We start from the raw sequence: 18,199 nt of genomic DNA on the forward strand, positions 1-18,199 counted from the left end.
CGGATTCTCATTGTGAGGCGCGGCCGGGACCTGAGCCCGGGCCTGCTCCCCTCTTGCGCTGCTTGGTCCGAAAGGACTGATTCCGGGCCTGAGGACGAGGCACCTGGTAGCGACTCCTGTAGGGAGTGAAGCGCTGGGAGCTTCTACCCCTGGAGGGCCTTGGAAAGGCGCGCTGGTTCCTTCAGAACCCATCTTCCGGCAGTCGAGGTACTGGAGAGGCGCCCCATGTGCTGGCCAGTCTATCAAGGTCGCTACCAAACAGGAAAGAGCCCTTAAAGGGCAATCTGGTGAGGCGTGTCTTCGAGGGAGCATCAGCTGACCATTTCCGGATCCAGAGCTGCCTCCTGGCGGCTACGGAGGTTGAGATCCCCTTGCCTGTTGTCCGAACTAGGTCTGATGCAGCATCCGTAAGGAACGAGAGAGCTGACTCCATGTCTGCTGCTGGAGCGTTGTTCCTTACCTGTGACAAACAGGAACACGTCACCATTGTGCAGCAAGTTGCGATCCGCAAGGATAGAGCTGCCACCTCAAAAGTCTGTTTCAGAATGGCGTCCAGTCGCCGGTCATGAGGCTCCTTGAGGGCCGCCCCCCCCTCAACTGGAATGGTAGTGTGCTTGACCACAGCGCTAACCAAGGCGTCCACCTGAGGGCACGCCAGCAGCTCCTGGATACCCGGTGCCAGGGGGTACATGCTTGCCAGGGCCCGACCCCCTTTGAATGAGGCCGCTGGTGCAGCCCATTCTAAATCTATTAGTTGTGCCGCTTGCAAGAATGGAAAATGGCGGGCTGTAGGACGAAGACCTTCCAGCAGGGGGTTCTGTGCGGAGGGTACCGTAGCGCTAGGACCTGTAATATCCAACTCCGCCAGGCACTGAGACACCAGGTCGGAGAGATCCTCTTTAGGGAAGAACCGCCTCATGGTTCTATATGGCTCAATCCCTGAGGGAAGTTCCCCCTCGTCCGGGAGTTTGGACTCGTCCGGTGAAACATCCGGGTCCAACTGATCTGGACTGTTTGGAGGCGGGAGGTCCGGCACACGATAAGGGCGTGAGGGTCCCGGAACAGGATCCGCTGGAGCCGCAACTGCAGCAGCCGCCGCAGCCGGAACAGCAGGAACAGCAGGGCCTGGACGGGAAGCTGTTTGCATCCGTACAAAGGCATGAATCCCCTTAAAGAGATCCACCCAGGAAATGGAGGCAGTCTCTAATCGCCGGGGTACGAGATCCCCCGGGATTCCAGGTTGGTCAAGACTGCCCGCTAAGTCCGGGGTAGCCCCTGGGGAACTGTCAGCGAATCGTGGCTGAGACTGGTCCTGGCCCGAGGGTCCCACGGCCTCCTCACATTGGGCACATAGGGAGTCTGGCTCTTCACTGTGCGTGGCTCTAAGCTGGCATGCAGAGCAGAGGCCGAGGGCTTTAATGCCGGAGGCAGGAGTTGACCCTGCTTAAGACGCTGAGGCGTTCTGTTCCATTGAAAAATATGCGCTTAATAATAAGCGGCAGCAATATACGCTTAATATAACAGGCGCTGAATAATATGCGGCAGCAATATACGCTTAATCTAACAAGCGTTCAATACAACAGGCGCTCAATAATATGCGGTGGGAAGCTCGAAGAGACCTCATATATTGAATGCCCAATAGCTAGGCTAATAGAAGCTTATAATGGCGTAAGCTTTTCTTTATTTATAATCATAGGTCTCGATGAGCGAAATTATAAGGGCGCCATATAAAATATAGCTGCCCCAATTATGCACTTAGAGTCAATTGTACTGAGATGTTGTACTTAACTTGCAACTTTAATCTCCGGCATCAAGGTCCAAATGCTGCTGATGATGATGGTAAAATGGTCAAAACAGACTTTGGTCCGACACAACGTGTTTCGGAGGGAACCTCCTTCCTCAGGGGGTCGGGTACCACTGTTACCTGCTTTTGTCACTGACCGGAGATGCTTGACACTGCTAAGGATAAAATAGGTACAAGAGAGCAAGTGCATAATAAGTCCCGCCGCGAAAGAGAGACGGTAGTATCAATTGAAGGAACACTTACTGTGTACAATGCATTGACTCAGTTTGTTGCGCCCGGGGGCGTCTCTGTGTGATTCTACAGATAAAACAACGCATAACAAAGTACAGAGACCTTGCGTTTGGTATTTTAAAACAGGATACCTTGTATGCATGTATTACCTTGTCGCGATGCTGGAGTCACTCGCTGGGCCGTGAATACACTATCGGCAGCGAGAGACGTTTGAACGCTGACCTTTAAAGACAAAAAAGGCGCCAAGCATATGGGTGTGTCCAAATAAGGGCACTTACGTCACAGTCGGGGCCATTTTGGGACAGGGGCTGTCCATAAAAGGGAAATGACATCAGCGGCCATTTTGAAAAATCTCCGGTTTAGGGGTTCCCCATGGTACAATCTTTGCGTGAGCGCCATTTTGAAAGTTAAACTATCCATAGAAGGGAAATGACATGGTAGGGGGCCATCTTGAAAGAAGTTGACCGAGAATAGACCCAAAACTATCCTTATATGGATGATGTCGTCACTGTCTACCATCTTTAAAAGGGTTGAAATAGGTGGGGGGAGAAACAAAAAGCGAGCAATATGGGCAAATTCTAAATGAGAGTATACCACTCTATTTTCTCGTTGAGGCCCCGTGGTTCCACAGATTGTAAACTGTAGATACATTGATGTTCCTTCAAATTTAGTGTTGAGAGTCTGTCTCCCCCCCTCCAAGATTGTGCGATTTGTTCGATGATCAACCACTGGAATTGTTCAAACTTGTGTTGATGTGTAATACAATGTTGTACCATGGGGGCCTTGACATCTAAGTTCTTGATCCGGCTACGGTGTTCAATTAACCGGACTTTAATTTTACGTGTAGTTCTGCCCACATAAATTTTTTGGTAAGGGCAAATAAGTCCGTACACCACAAAATCAGAGTTACAGTGGACAGCTTGTCGCCGTATGATTCGAATCTGGGTATTGGGGTCTTGCCATTCAACGCCAGTGATGGCTAGGGTACAAAAGCTGCAATTGCCGCACTGTGTCTGACCCGGGGAGCCGGGAGTAATATCCAAATGTTGAGTGGCACGTACTACTTGCTGTTTGATATTAACCCCTCTGCTATATGCAAACATAGGTGGAGTACGGAAGATCTGATGTGGACTAAGGACATGCCAATTACGCTGAATGGACTGCCGAATTTGTTGTGTAAGATTCGTATGTTCTAGTACACATACTGTTTGTGACATCTGTTTGCGACTTCTGTATTGTAATAGGGATTCTCGAGGAGAAAACTTTGCTCTTTTGAAAGCCCTTTTTATTGTTGCTGTTGGGTATCCCCTCTCCTTAAACCTGTCACTTAGGATTGCGCTTTGATGTAGGAAATCTTGCTGATCGGAACAAATCCTGCGAATGCGGAAAAATTGTCCCACAGGTAGGCCTTCCTTAAATCTCCGTGGATGATGACTTTCAAATTTTAAAAAATTGTTGCGATCTGTAGGTTTCCTAAAAAGGGTTGTTTGTATTGTTCCTGTTGCTTTAGAAATGAGAATGTCTAAGAAAGATAATTGCTCTTTATCAAATGTCATAGTGAATTTCAAGTGAGGGTTTGCTGAATTTAACCATTGAAGAAATTCAGATAGTTGATGTTCGGAGTCATTCCAGATAAAAAAGATGTCATCTATGTATCTAGACCATTGAGTGATGGATTTAAAGAAAGGCGATGGTTCCACCCTGGTTAAGGTGGAGCCCATCACTTCAGAAAAGAATCCCCCTTCCCCATAAGTTCCCCAGTTCCTTACAAAACTGAATCCCTCTTCCCTTGCACCATCGTCTCATCCATGCATTGAGATTGCAGAGCTCTGCCTGCCTCTGGCGACCTATGCGCGGAACAGGGAGCAATTCAGAGAATGCTATCCTGGAGTTTTGGATTTCAGCTTTCTACCTAAGAGCCTAAACTTGGCTTCCAGAACCTCCCTCCCACATTTTCTTATGTCGTTGGTGCCCACATGTACCATGACAGCCGGCAACTCCCCAGAATCCTAACGTGAGTTCCGCCGCCTTCACATCAGGTAGGCATGTTACCAGTCGATCCTCACGCCAAACAGCCACCCAGCTGTCTACATTCCTAATAATTGAATCACTAACTATGATGCCGACCTAACCCTTCCCTCCTGGGCAGTAGCCCTGGGAGACATCCTCTGTGCAAGAGAACAATGCACCATCTGAAGAGCAGGTCCTTACTACAGGATCCTTTCCTGCTGCACCAGATTGATGCTCTCTGATCATGAGACCTTCTTCCTCCAAGGCAGCACCAGGGCTGCCAGTCTGAAGTTGGGACTTGGCTACTAAGTCCCTGAAAGTCTCATCTATATATCTGTCTGCCTCAGCTCCTCCAGGTCTGCCACTCTAGCCTCCAGAGATTGGACTTGTTCTCTGAGAGACTAGCTCTTTGCATCGGATGGTCTGACTCAGTATGGCAATTTCTTCTTACTGATACACACGTACACACATATATACACACACACACACACACACACACACACACACACTCTCTTCTACATACTCCTTTCTCTGACTCACTTCTCCCCAGCCTCCTTTCAGGCTCTACAGCCAATAGGACCATGACTCTTCTGGTCATGGGGGCAGGTGCTCCTACGTTTGACCACATGGACCAAAGCTACTCTGCTTCCAGGTCCTTCTGGTCATGCGGGCAAATGCTGCAGCCTGCTCCTTGATTTTTTCCAGTGAAAGCAATGTAATCTCCTTCTTCCTGCCTGCACAGGCCATGTGATACCCTTCCTCTTTCAGATCTGTGCAGGCACAAAAGAGATGCCACTGGCACACCACCCCACAACTATAGCACTCTAGGCAGCCAACTAGTCATTGCAGTTCTTTCACTGACCCTGTCACCCATCAACAGGATTTTCATATTCATGAACAAAATCTTCAAAATCAATTCCAGGGACAGATGGCACAGACATACAACACTCAGCCTATTTATGACAATGATGTTATAGCAGTTAAAACTTAGAAATTCCTAAAGCTGGGGCAAAGTCACACCAAGGAAATACTCATTTTCATGTCAATAAAACAAAAAGCAAAGTTTCCACCTGTGGACTAGCAGATTAAAAAAGAAAATATGCTCTGCAATACATGAATTATATGTATTATATCAAATTTGTAAGTTCACAAATCAACTGCATCCTCTCCCCACTGATATTTACCAGAATAAGACAAGAAGGAACAGGAAAGCTGGTTAACATACATGCAGTAATACAGGTCAATTGGTACTTTAACATGACCTGCTGCACAATGTTCCATGCAGTTTGTTCTCACAAAACAGTTTATGAACCACTGTTACAATGCAATGAACCTCTCACAAGTTACCATGAAAGGTTCGCAAACCTGTCACCATCATTACTACAAAGGTCAGAAAAACAGACCTTAGACCAACCTCACACGTCTATCCTGGAAGGATTCATAGCTACTGGCACAGTCTGATACAGAGATAATCAAAACATTTCTGTCCAACTGATTAGGATACTTTTGATATATCCAGTTTAATTTAATACACAGCATTCCCAGCAATATATTTCTTTCACTGTAATGAACACCATCTTTTCTTGGATTAAAATATTAAAGATGCAGTTACCTTCGTAAGAATGATAGGTGTGGTAGGCAAAGTGATTCCTTCTCCCTGGGATTAGAACACATGCATACACACAGGACCCAGGTGAAGAAGGCAGCACCAGCAGGAGAGAAACCATGCAGAACATGTGAAGAAGAGCAAGAAAAGATAAGACAGGAAAGCGTGAAACTGTAGCCTCATGACACTTATAAGTCAAATTATTCATACAGCAGAAAAATCATTTTACCACAGGTCATAAAAGAAACCAAAGTAGCTTATCTCTAACAGGGGGTTCTCCAAAGACAGCAAGATGTCAGTTCTCACACATGGGTGACAGATGAAGGCCAGCAAGGAAATTTTATTTCAGAAGTTTCTAGAAACTATACTGGATATGTGCTGCATGCCTTACCGTCCATGCGGGAGCCCCTTCAGTCTCAAATTTAGCTTAAAATTGGAGAAGTCAAACTCCAAGCAGAGGCAGAAGAATGTTGTGAGGACTAACATCCTGCTGTCCTTGAGAACACCTATCACAGGTAAGCAACTCTGCTTTCTCTGAGGACAAGCAGGATAGCAGTCTTCACACATGAAGAATCCCTAGCTACAGTCTGTCACAAAATGCCAAGAAGAAAAAACTGTGGCATCAAGCCATTTTTATATTTTGTAGGGGCAGCCTGGCATCAAAATAACAGGTCCTAAGAAGAATGTTCTACATCTCAAGGAAATACCTCAGGACAGACTGGCCAAACTTACTCTCATGTTGGGCTTTCCTATACAAACAATAATGTGATGTGAATGTGTGGAAAGAATCCCATGTTGCAGCCTTGTAGATCTCCTCTATGAAAACAGATCTTACATGGGCCATTGACACCATCATGGTTTAGCATGGCCCACCAGATTCAGGCCTGCCTGGGCATAACATAAGGAAATACAGTCAGCTAGCCAATTAAAGCTTGTTTGGCAACAGCAACCCTAGATTTATTGGTGTCAAACAAAACTAGCTCAATGGCCTAAGGACTTCAGTCTTCTCCAGAGAGAAGGCAAAGTCTCTCCAGCAGCCCATACTGTGTAGCATATGTTCACCTTTGTGGACCTACAGCTTGGGGAAGAATGTAGGAAGGATGACTCACAGGTTAAAGTGGAAGTCCAACACTATCTTCAGTTGGAACTTAGGATATGTGCGCAGAATCCCTATTGTGAAAAAATTTGATATAAGTTGGTAGTTACTAGAGACTGGAGTTCACTAACACTGTAGACTACACCGACTGTCAACAAAAATAAGGCCTTCCAGATAATGTACTTCAGATCACAGGAGTGCAGAAACAAAAGAAGTTTTAATCTGCCGGGTCACTATCACTCACGTAGCGGGAGACTTGATTGGACCCATTTCTACAATTTGGAGTGGAGGAATGTGGAAATGTATACCCCTGATTAGAGTGAAACAAATCAGCCACCAGTACAGGAGTCCCTTCAGCGGCTGGGTAATGCAGATGCTGTCTCAAAGATCCTGAATGGATTCACCCCATTGTGATCCGAGGGTCCACTGGACTCTTCTCATATTAAAGACATGCCAAGGGAGTAACATGTACTGTTGATGTGAAGCACAGCATCAACATGCCCAGTGCTTGATATGCTTGAACACACTCCACTGCAGATATCAATATGATAATACTCTGGGGCAGTTTCTTCAAATGGGTTTGTTTTGCAGGAATGAATCTCTTAAGCCAGGGTACATGAGGAATGATCTCAGTCTCTCAAATATACTGCTAATGCCCTTCTTAGTACTTGCATTGTGCCAAAGAGCCATCTGGAGTTCATAGGGTGTAATTTTTATAGGCAACATATCAAGGAGCACTCACAGATTCTTCTCAATCAGGCCAGTGGCAGCCAAAATAATTGGGACTATTTCTAAATCTTTCTGCCACATTTTTTGTGTCCCTAATTGCATCTCTTGTCCTCAAGGATCTTCATTTTCTCCATTATTATCCACAGAATAGTCACAAAGTGCTGACACTATCAACAATGCCGTTCTTGTATTTATGCTTCACCACAATATCTGGTTTTCTGGCATCAAACTTCCTGTTGGTTGGCACAGAAATGTCCTTGGTGATCACAAATTCTTTATTCTCTTCTATTTTTTTTAGGGTCATACTCCTGTTTGGTACATTGTTATGTTTACACAGTTTCCAATAAATAAGTCATGCCACCTTGATGTGCACCTTTCTGTATATAGGCTGCACATCACATCCAGTGATGAAATAAGTAACAGCTTCCAGTTCTGTTCCACAGAAAGCAGAGTTGCTTACCTGTAACAGGTGCTCTCCAAGGACAGATGAAAATTGGTTCTTACCTGCTAATTTTCGTTCCTGTATTACCACAGATCAGTCCAGAAAAGTGGGTTGTTTATCCCTACCAGCAGGTGGAGTCTGAGAACAATTAGAACTTTGGGCACTGCTACATAACGAGAGTGCCACCTGCAGTCACTCAGTATTGACTTGTACCCAAGCCCATGTTAACAGAACTAAATAACAAAGGGTAGCATCCAACCAAATTTCCAGACTACCACTTCTTCGCTGGCAAAAACCAGACCGAACAACTGCTAAAAACTGCTCTATGAATCATGTCTGCAAAAAAGCTTTAACAATAAAAAAAACTTAAGCAGGTTCTGACTAAGACAGTCTTTCGGTATCTGAAGAAAGGGGTGGGCCTCTGGACTGATCGTGGTATTACAGGAACGAAAATTAGCAGGTAAGAACCAATTTTCATTTCCTGAACATACCCAGATCAGTCCAGAAAAGTGGGATGTACCTAAGCCACCCTACACTGGGCGGGAACCCGAAAGACCCACACGAAGCACACACTCCCCGAAGGACGGTTCATCAGAAGCCTTAACGTCTAATCGGTAATGTTTTGTAAAAGTGTGAATAGACTACACCCCCGTCCTACACATCTCCTGAGGCGACAGTAACTTACACTCTGCCCAGGAGGTAGCCTGAGCGCTACTGGAACGAGCTCTGAGACCCAAAGGCACCTGACGCTCTCGGGCTATGCATGCCGCACAAATGGCTTCCTTAATCCACCAAGATATGGTCGCCTTTGACGCTTTGTCCCCCCTTCTTTGGGCCACCAAAGAGAACGAACAAATGATCAGAACGTCTGAAGTCATTGGTAACCTCTAGATAACGCAATAAAGCGCACCGCACATCCAAAAGATGAAGGTCTCTGTTCTGAGAAGACTCCCGGGACCAGTTAGGGAACCCCGGAAGCTCCACAGTTTGATTGACATGAAAAGCTGAAACCACCTTAGGGACAAAGGACGGAACCGTATGTAACGATACCCAATCGTCGTAAATCTGAAGAAAAGGATCCCAAGACAGCGCCTGCAACTCAGATCCGACGGGCCGAGCAAATGGCCAGCAAAAACACCATTTTCAAAGTCAGATCCTTCAGGGGAACTCCACGAAGAGGCTCGAAAGGAGCACCACAAAGAACTTGCAGGACTAAATTCAAACTCCAATCCAGACACACCAAACAGATGGGAGGGCACAAATGTTTGAGCCCCTTAAGAAACAGAGCAATATCCGGATGCGCTGCCAGAGAACAGCCGTCAAAGTTTCCCCGCAAGACACCTAAAGCTGCAACTTCTACACGAAGGGAATTGAACGCCAAGCCCTTAGCAAGGCCCTGTTGCAGAAAGTCAAGCACCCGAGGAACTAAAGGGTCGCAGGAACGCCGACACCACGTCTCAATAAGCTTCCAAACTCTCACATAGGCCATAGAGGTGGCTGGACGTCTTGCCTGTAGGAGGGTGGAAATGACTTGTTCTGAATAACCCTTCAAGCGTAAACGTCGCCTATCAAAAGCCAAGCCGCGAGAGAGAAGCGATCCTCACGATCCGAAAATATGGGCCCTTGACGGAGCAGATGCGTTAGATGAGCTAGCTGAAGAGGACCCTCTAGAGCCAAGCGTACCAGATCCATGAACCACTACCACTACCAGCTTACTCGCCAGCAGTCTCTGATCTAAGGGGCTCGGTGACACCTCCTCCTCCCTAGCCGAAACACTCCCTCGCCACTTTACACAAAAGGGTCACTTAAGCCCATCCATCCAGTAGTCAGGACAACAGTCCATCATTTGCCAAACAAGAAAGAATCTGTGACTCAAAGAAACTCTAGACTTCCCCTTCCTTTTTGATGGCTTCCTGAAAAAGTAATTAGATAAATGGTAAGTTGGCAGTAAATGTGCTTCCACTTATGTCACCATCTTCACAAATGCAGATTCTGCTGAACAGAACTGGAAATGGTTACACATCCAATCACTGGTTGTGATGTGCTGACATCAGGTGGCCTATAAACTAAAAGGCACAACACAGTGGCACGACTTATTCATTGGACACTATGTAAACATTATAATATCAATGTACCAAAAAGGCATTGTGAGCATGACACTAACAGAACAGAAGTGAATAAAGTTATTGCCCAGAATATTCCTATTTCCACTGACAGAAAATCGATGGCAGAAAACTGGATATTGTGGTCAAGGAGAAAAACTACAGTATTGCATACAGAGGTGACAATACCAAATGACTATTCTAGAGAAAGTGAAGACCTTCAAAATACCAAGAGATGTAAACAGAAACCAAGAAACTGTGGCAAAAAGATAAAGAAATAGTCCCAGTTATACTGGATACCACTGGCTTGATTAAAAGAACTTAAAAACACACCTTGATATTGGAGAAATTACTTACCTGATAATTTTGTTTTCCTTAGTGTAGACAGATGGACTCAGGACCAATGGGTATTGTGCTCTTCTGCTAGCAGATGGGAGACCAAGTCAGATTTCAAAGCTGACACCACTCTAGATATAACCCTGCAGTAACCTCAGCTCTTCAGTATTCTCTTCAAAAAGCCATTGTGGATATATCTTTGCTTAAATAACTTGATTAAACTTGAGTAAAACTTGAACTGGTTCAACTAATTTCCAAACTGGAGACCGCTAGTGCACTCAACCAATTAATGCCAACACTGGACTAACTGTGGGTGTCTTGAACTAGGGGTAGGCCATGGCATAAGAACATATGAAAATGCCATACTGGGTCAGACCAAGGGTCCATCAAGCCCAGCATCCTGTTTCCAACAGTGGCCAATCCACGCCATAAGAACCTGGCAAGTACCCAAAAACTAAGTCTATTCCATGTTACCATTGCTAATGGCAGTGGCAATTCTCTAAGTGAACTTAATAGCAGGTAATGGACTTCTCCTCCAAGAACTTATCCAATCCTTTTTTAAACACAGCTATACTAACTGCACTTACCACATCCTCTGGCAACAAATTCCAGAGTTTAATTGTGCGTTGGTAAAAAAGAACTTTCTCCAATTAGTTTTAAATGTGCCCCATACTAACTTCATGGAGAGCACCCTAGTCTTTCTACTATCCGAAAGAGTAAATAACAGATTCACATCTACCCGTTCTAGACCTCTCATGATTTTAAACATCTCTATCATATCCCCCCTCAGTCGTCTCTTCTTCAAGCTGAAAAGTCCTAACCTCTTTAGTCTTTCCTCAAAGGGGAGTTGTTCCATTCCCCTTATTTTGGTAGCCATTCTCTGTACCTTCTCCATCGCAATTATATCTTTTTTGAGATGCGGCGACCAGAATTGTACACAGTATTCAAGGTGCGGTCACACCATGGAGCGATACAGAGGCATTATGACATTTTCAGTTTTATTCACTATTCCCTTTCTAATAATTCCCAACATTCTGTTTGCTTTTTTGACTGCCGCAGCACACTGAACCAACGATTTCAATATGTTATCCACTATGACACCTAGATCTCTTTCTTGGGTTGTAGCACCTAATATGGAACCCAACATTGTGTAATTATAGCATGGGTTATTTTTCCCTATATGCATCACCTTGCACTTATCCACATTAAATTTCATCTGCCATTTGGATGCCCAATTTTCCAGTCTCACAAGGTCTTCCTGCAATTTATCACAATCTGCTTGTGATTTAACTACTCTGAACAATTTTGTGTCATCTGCAAATTTGATTATCTCACTCGTCGTATTTCTTTCCAGATCATTTATAAATATATTGAATAGTAAGAGTCCCAATACAGATCCCTGAGGCACTCCACTGCCCACTCCCTTCCACTGAGAAAATTGTCCATTTAATCCTACTCTCTGTTTCCTATCTTTTAGCCAGTTTGCAATCCACGAAAGGACATCGCCACCTATCCCATGACTTTTTACTTTTCCTAGAAGCCTCTCATGAGGAACTTTGTCAAACGCCTTCTGAAAATCCAAGTATACTATATCTACCGGTTCACCTTTATCCACATGTTTATTAACTCCTTCAAAAAAGTGAAGCAGATTTGTGAGGCAAGACTTGCCCTGGGTAAAGCCATGCTGACTTTGTTCCATTAAACCATGTCTTTCTATATGTTCTGTGATTTTGATGTTTAGAACACTTTCCACTATTTTTCCTGGCACTGAGGTCAGGCTAACCGGTCTCCAGTTTCCCGGATCGCCCCTGGAGCCCTTTTTAAATATTGGGGTTACATTTGCTATCCTCCAGTCTTCAGGTACAATGGATGATTTTAATGATAAGTTACAAATTTTTACTAATAGGTCTGAAATTTCATTTTTTAGTTCCTTCAGAACTCGGGTGTATACCATCCGGTCCAGGTGATTTACTACGCTTCAGTTTGTCAATCAGGCCTACCACATCTTCTAGTTTCACCGTGATTTGATTCAGTCCATCTGAATCATTACCCATGAAAACCTTCTCCATTACGGGTACCTCCCCAACATCCTCTTCAGTAAACACCGAAACAAAGAAATCATTTAATCTTTCCGCGATGGCCTTGTCTTCTCTAAGTACCCCTTTAAACCCTCGATCATCTAACGGTCCAACTGACTCCCTCACAGGCTTTCTGCTTCGGATATATTTTAAAAAGTTTTTACTGTGAGTTTTTGCCTCTACAGCCAACTTTTCAAATTCTCTCTTAGCCTGTCTTGTCAATGTCTTACATTTAACTTGCCAACGTTTATGCTTTATCCTATTTTCTTCTGTTGGATCCTTCTTCCAATTTTAGAATGAAGATCTTTTGGCTAAAATAGCTTCTTTCACCTCCCCTTTTAACCATGCCGGTAATAGTTTTGCCTTCTTTCCGCCTTTCTTAATGTGTGGAATACATCTGGACTGTGCTTCTAGAATGGTTTTGTTTTTTTTTTTTAACAATGACCACACCTCTTGGACATTTTTTACTTTTGTAGCTGCTCCCTTCAGTTTTTTTCTAACAATTTTTCTCATTTTATCACGAGAGCCTTGGATTTGCACACTGTTCCTCTTCCAGTCATTAAATCAAATTTGATCATATTATGATCACTATTGCCAAGCGGCCCCACCACCATTACCTCTCTCACCAAGTCCTGTGCTCCACTGAGAATTAGATCTAAAATTGCTCCCTCTCTTGTCGGTTCCTGAACCAATTGCTCCATAAAGCTATCATTTATTCCATCCAGGAACGTTATCTCTCTAGCGTGTCCCGATGATACATTTACCCAGTCAATATTGGGGTAATTGAAGTCTCCCATTATTACTGCACAACCAATTTGGTTAGCTTTTCACTGTCCGTCTCACCATCTTGACCAGGTGGACGGTAGTATACCCCTATCACTATAGTCTTTCCCGACACACAAGGGATTTCTACCCATAAAGATTCAATTTTGTATTTAGTCTCATGCAGGATGTTTATCCTGTTGGACTCTATGCCATCCCGGACATAAAGCACCACACCTCCTCCTGAGTGCTCCTCTCTGTCATTGCGATATAATTTGTACCCCGGTATAGCACTGTCCCATTGGTTATCCTCTTTCCACCAAATCTCTGAGATGCCAATTAAGTCTATGTCATCATTCACTGCTATACATTCTAATTCTCCCATCTTACTTAGCATACAAACATTTCAAAATTTGTTTTTTGTTTGTATTTTTATTCTGCTTTTTAATTGATAGGGATAAGTTAGAATTTTTTAGCTCAGGTGAGTTTTTAGTTACAGGCACTTGGACTACTTTTCTAATTATTGGAACCTCACTGTCGGGATGCCCTAATTCTAATGCATCATTAGTATCCTATAAAGATACCTCTCTCCGAACCATGCGCTGCTGAGCGACTGTCGGCTTTACCCGTATTTGCTAGGTCTCGAGGTTTGTTATCCGAGGTTCTCCTTTTTCTGGGCAGCCGTGGGCGGGATGCTGAGTCCATCTGTCTACACTAAGGAAAACGAAATTATCAGTAAGCAATTTCTCCTTTTCCTAACATGTAGCCAGATGGACTCAAGACCAATGGGATGTACTAAAGCTACTCCTGGACAGGGCAGGAGGCTGCTTGTGGCCCACTTAATACTGCCCTCGCGAAGGCTGCGTCTTCCCGGGCCTGAACATCCAGGCAGTAGAACCTGGAGATGGTGTGTATGGAGAACCACGTCGCCGCCCAACAGAGCTCGGCAGGCAACAGCAGCTTGGTTTCTGCCCAGAAGACTGCCTGGGCCCTCGTAGAATGAGCCTTAACCTGTAGAGGCTATGGTCGCCCACCAGGCCGCTTCTCCTTATTTCTTCCTGCTGTGAAGAACAAATAAATGATCTGCTTTGCGCACCGGTTCTGACCTTTTTTCCAGGTATCGCAGCAGGAGTCTGCCGACATCCAGGTGGTGAAGAAGGCGTGAATCTTCAGAGTCCTTATGTTCATCCGGAGATGGTAGTGAGATGGTTTGATTCAAATGAAACTCTGAAACCACTTTCGGAAGGAAGGAGGGGACAGTGTGCAGCTGTATGGTTCCAGGTGTGAACCTGAGGAACGGTTCCCGATAGGATAGAGCCTGTAGTTCGGAGATGCGATGAGCTGAACATATTGCCACCAGGAATGCAGTCTTCAATGTTAAGAGGCGTAGTGACAGACCGCGTGTTGGTCTGAAGGAAGCCCCAGCTAGGAAGTCTAATACTAGATTGACATTCCATAGAGGCACCAGCCACTTTAGGGGTGGTCGGAATTGTTTAACCCCTTTCAGGAAGCAGGACAAGTCCAGATGGGTTGATAGCATGATACCGTCCACTTCTGCTCTGAAGCAGGTTAGTGTGGCTATTTGGACCTTGAGGGAGTCGAGCGACAACCCCTTCTTCATACCTTCCTGTAGGAACTCCAGAATCATGGGAATCTTGGCTGTCCGCGGGAGAATCCTGCGGTCCTCATACCAGGCTTCGCATATTCTCCAGATCTGTATGTATGACAGGGATGTGGAGAACTTGCGCGCTCGGAGTAGGGTGTCAATCACAGCCTTTGAGTAACAGCGTTTCTTCAGGCAAGTCCTCTCAAGGGCCAGACTGTAAGAGAGAATCGAGAAGGATCTTCATGGAGAATCGGGCCCTGCCAGAGAAGGTTCCTGTGTGGAGGTAGGCACAGAGGGTTCCCTGCAAGGAGTCTTTGCATGTCTGCGAACCATGGTCGCCTTGGCCAATCCAGGGTCACTAGCAGAACTAGTCCCCTGTGATGTTCTATCTTGAAGATGACCCTGCCCAGTAGTGGCCATGGGGGGAAGGCGTACAGGAAGTCTTCCTCTGGTCAAGTCTGGACGAGAATGTCGATTCCTTGGGATTGCGGCTCTTGTCTGCTGCTGAAGAACCTGGGGATTTGGGAACTGAGACACGTGGCCAGGAGGTCCATGGCTGGGAGCTCCCAGTGATTTACTATCAGTTGGAAGGCTGTGGTCGACAGCGTCCATTCCTCCAGGTCCAGGCGCTCTCTGCTGAGGAAGTCTGCCGAGACATTGGTCTTTTCCTGAGATGTGGGAGGCCGAGATCCCTTGTCGGTTTATCTCCGCTCATACCATGAGAGGGTCTGTTTCCAGAGACACCTGTTGACCCTGGCGGTTGATGTAAGCAACCATTGTCGCGTTGTCAGACATTACTCGAATTGCTTTGCCTCGAAGTCTATGGCTGAATTGCAGGCACGCTAATCTGACTGATCGAGCTTCCAGGCGGTTTGTGTTCCATTCTGCCTCTTCCTTGTTCCATTGTCCCTGGGCCATCAGTTCCCGACAGTGGGCTCCCCACCCTTGCAGGCTCGCATGGTGAGCAAGATCCAGTTTGGTGGGGATAAGCTTACTCCTCTGCTTAGGTGGTCTTCCTGGAGCCACCAATGGAGCTGAGAAAGTATCTCTGCTGGTAGTTGGAGGTGAATTGAGTAGTTCTGGGACAGTGGGTTCCATCGTGACAATAAGGAGCGCTGGAGCAGTCACATATGGGCCCTTGCCCAAGGGACGACTTCCAGGGTTGATGCCATGAGGCCGAGGACTTGAAGATAGTCCCATTCCTTGGGGCATGCATTAGTCATCAATCATCGTAATTGTTCCATCAGTATCCTTTCCCTTGGGGGAGGGAGGAAGACTGTTCTGTTTGGTGTCTAAATGGGCCCCCCAGGTACTCTAGCGATTGAGAGGGCTGCAGAATGCTCTTGCCAGTGTTCACGACCCACCAGAGTTCCTGCATTAGGCTCTTGACTCTGCTGGTCACCTGCTGGCTCTCTTCCGAAGACTTTGCCCTGATTAGCCAATCGTCCAGGTAAGGGTGTACCAAGATCCCTTCCTTCCTTCCTCAGTGATGCTGCCACGACCATCATGATTTTGGTGAAGGTTCTGGAGGCGGTTGCTAGGCCGAAGGATAGTGCTCGTAACTGGTAATGGTGACCCAGTATCGCAAAGCACAGGAAGCGCTGGTGATCCTGATGGACTGGGATGTGAAGGTAGGCTTTAGAAAGGTCCAGGGAGGTTAGAAACGCTCCCGGTTGTACTGCCATTATTACGAAGCGAAGAGTTTCCATGCAGAAGTGTAGAACCCGCAGATGACAGTTGACGTTCTTGAAATCCAAGATGGGCTGGAAAGATCCTTCCCTTCTTGGAAATGATAAAATAGATGGAATAGCACCCCGAATTTTGTTAGGGCATAGGAACCGGAGTTATTGCCTTCAGACAGTAGTATTGTTAGAGTGGTTTCTACTGCCAGTCTCTTGGAATGGGAGTGGCAGGGTGACAATTTTGTCTCGAGGGATGCTGCGGAACTCAAGAGAGTAACCTTCTCGAATGATGTTTAGAACCCATGTGTCTGATGTTATCCCAAACCATCTTTGCTAAAAGAGGGCAAGTTGACCCCCTATATCCTCCTTCCTGTGGATGGGTCGGCCCATTCTCATTGTGGAGCACAGCTGGAGCCTGCCCCTGGGCGTGCTCTCCTCTTGGTCTGTCTGTTCCGAAAGGGCGGGGGACCTTCCGGAGGGACAAGGTGCCTGGTACTGCGAGTTCCAGTAGGGTCTAAAGCGCTGCGATCCTCTGCCCTTGGTTCTTCTGGGGGAGGGACGCTGAGATCTTTTACTCCTATCTTCCGGTAGCCGAGGTACTGGGGATTTGCCTCATTTGCTGGCTAATTTCTCCAATTCGCTTCCGAACAAGAGAGAGCCTTTAAAAGGCATTCTTGTGAGATTCGCTTTAGATATCGTGTCCGCAGACCAATTCCATAGCCTTAGTTGTCTTTTGGCTGCCACTACCGAGGCAACGCCCCTGGCTGAGGTGCATACCAGGTCTGAGCTTGCGTCCTTGAGGAAGGCAGCTGCAGGTTCCATCGTCTCACCGGTATACATTCCGGAAGTATTTGCCTCTCTCGAGAGAGGAGCAAGCAGAATGTGCCACCAGTGCGCAGCAGGAAGCAATCTCATTGCTGTTGCGTCGAAGGCCTGCTTAAGGATGGATTCAAATAGTCTGTCCTGAGTGTCCTTCAATGCAGCCCCTCCCTCAACAGGAATCGTTGTTCACTTTGAGACGGCACAGACCATAGCGTCCACTTTCGGGAAACGCAGGCGTTCCTTGGTCGCTGATTCTAGAGAGTATAGGGCTTCCAAGGCCCGACCCCCCTTTGAAGCTGGCCTCCGGGGCATCCCATTCCAGGTCAATCAGTTCCTGGATGGCTTCCATCATTGGAAAGTAGCATGAGGCCTTACGAAGGGACACCAAGATGGGGTTCTTCTTTGATTCCGCCATAGGGTCCGTGCCAGGAATACGCAGAGAGAGTGCCTTCTGGCCTTCTTGGGCACCGGTGCCATTGTTTCTATGTGTTTGCTCGCGTGCAGTTGTAAACGCGGGTGCGCTCAGTTGTGCGCGCGTCTCAGTTGTGCACGCCACTACGCGCACGTCTGTATTGGATGCGCGCAAGTTAGGCGCGGCCTGCCCCGCGCAAGCCGCCAGCCAGACAGGAAGATGGCTCCCCCCCCCCCCCCCCCGAGGGTCTCCACGTGTGTGGACCCTTGCACCAGATCGAGGCCTAGTCTAACCAAGGCTGCTCAACCCGATCGGGGCTCCACTCTAACCTCGCCAGGACAGATTCGGTATGGCAAGCCGAGCTGTGGAGACCGGAAACCTGAATTTAAAGATTTTTTCTTACCTGGTCTCGGCGCTTACCGACTGTGTGCCGGACGGTCTCCAGCTGCGGGGGGAGAGGGAATTACCTTTACTGCCGAGC

General features: G+C 46.5%; 1 protein-coding gene across 21 annotated transcripts in view; it reads right to left on the bottom strand.

Annotated features, from left to right (window-relative positions):
- Positions 1-18,199, bottom strand: part of AFDN (afadin, adherens junction formation factor) — a 1,391,435-nt gene that overhangs the window by 1,134,699 nt on the left and 238,537 nt on the right. For 18 of the 21 annotated variants that reach the window (XM_029594302.1, XM_029594301.1, XM_029594288.1 and 15 more), the window contains exon 9: positions 5,658-5,702. The exons of the other annotated variants lie outside the window; for them this stretch is intronic. In XM_029594302.1, coding sequence (XP_029450162.1) covers positions 5,658-5,702 — 45 coding nt within the window. The remainder of the gene's footprint in view (positions 1-5,657; positions 5,703-18,199) is intronic. 21 annotated transcript variants of the gene reach the window in all.

This window comes from Rhinatrema bivittatum, chromosome 3, assembly GCF_901001135.1.
Source record: "Rhinatrema bivittatum chromosome 3, aRhiBiv1.1, whole genome shotgun sequence".
Taxonomy (NCBI): domain Eukaryota; kingdom Metazoa; phylum Chordata; class Amphibia; order Gymnophiona; family Rhinatrematidae; genus Rhinatrema; species Rhinatrema bivittatum.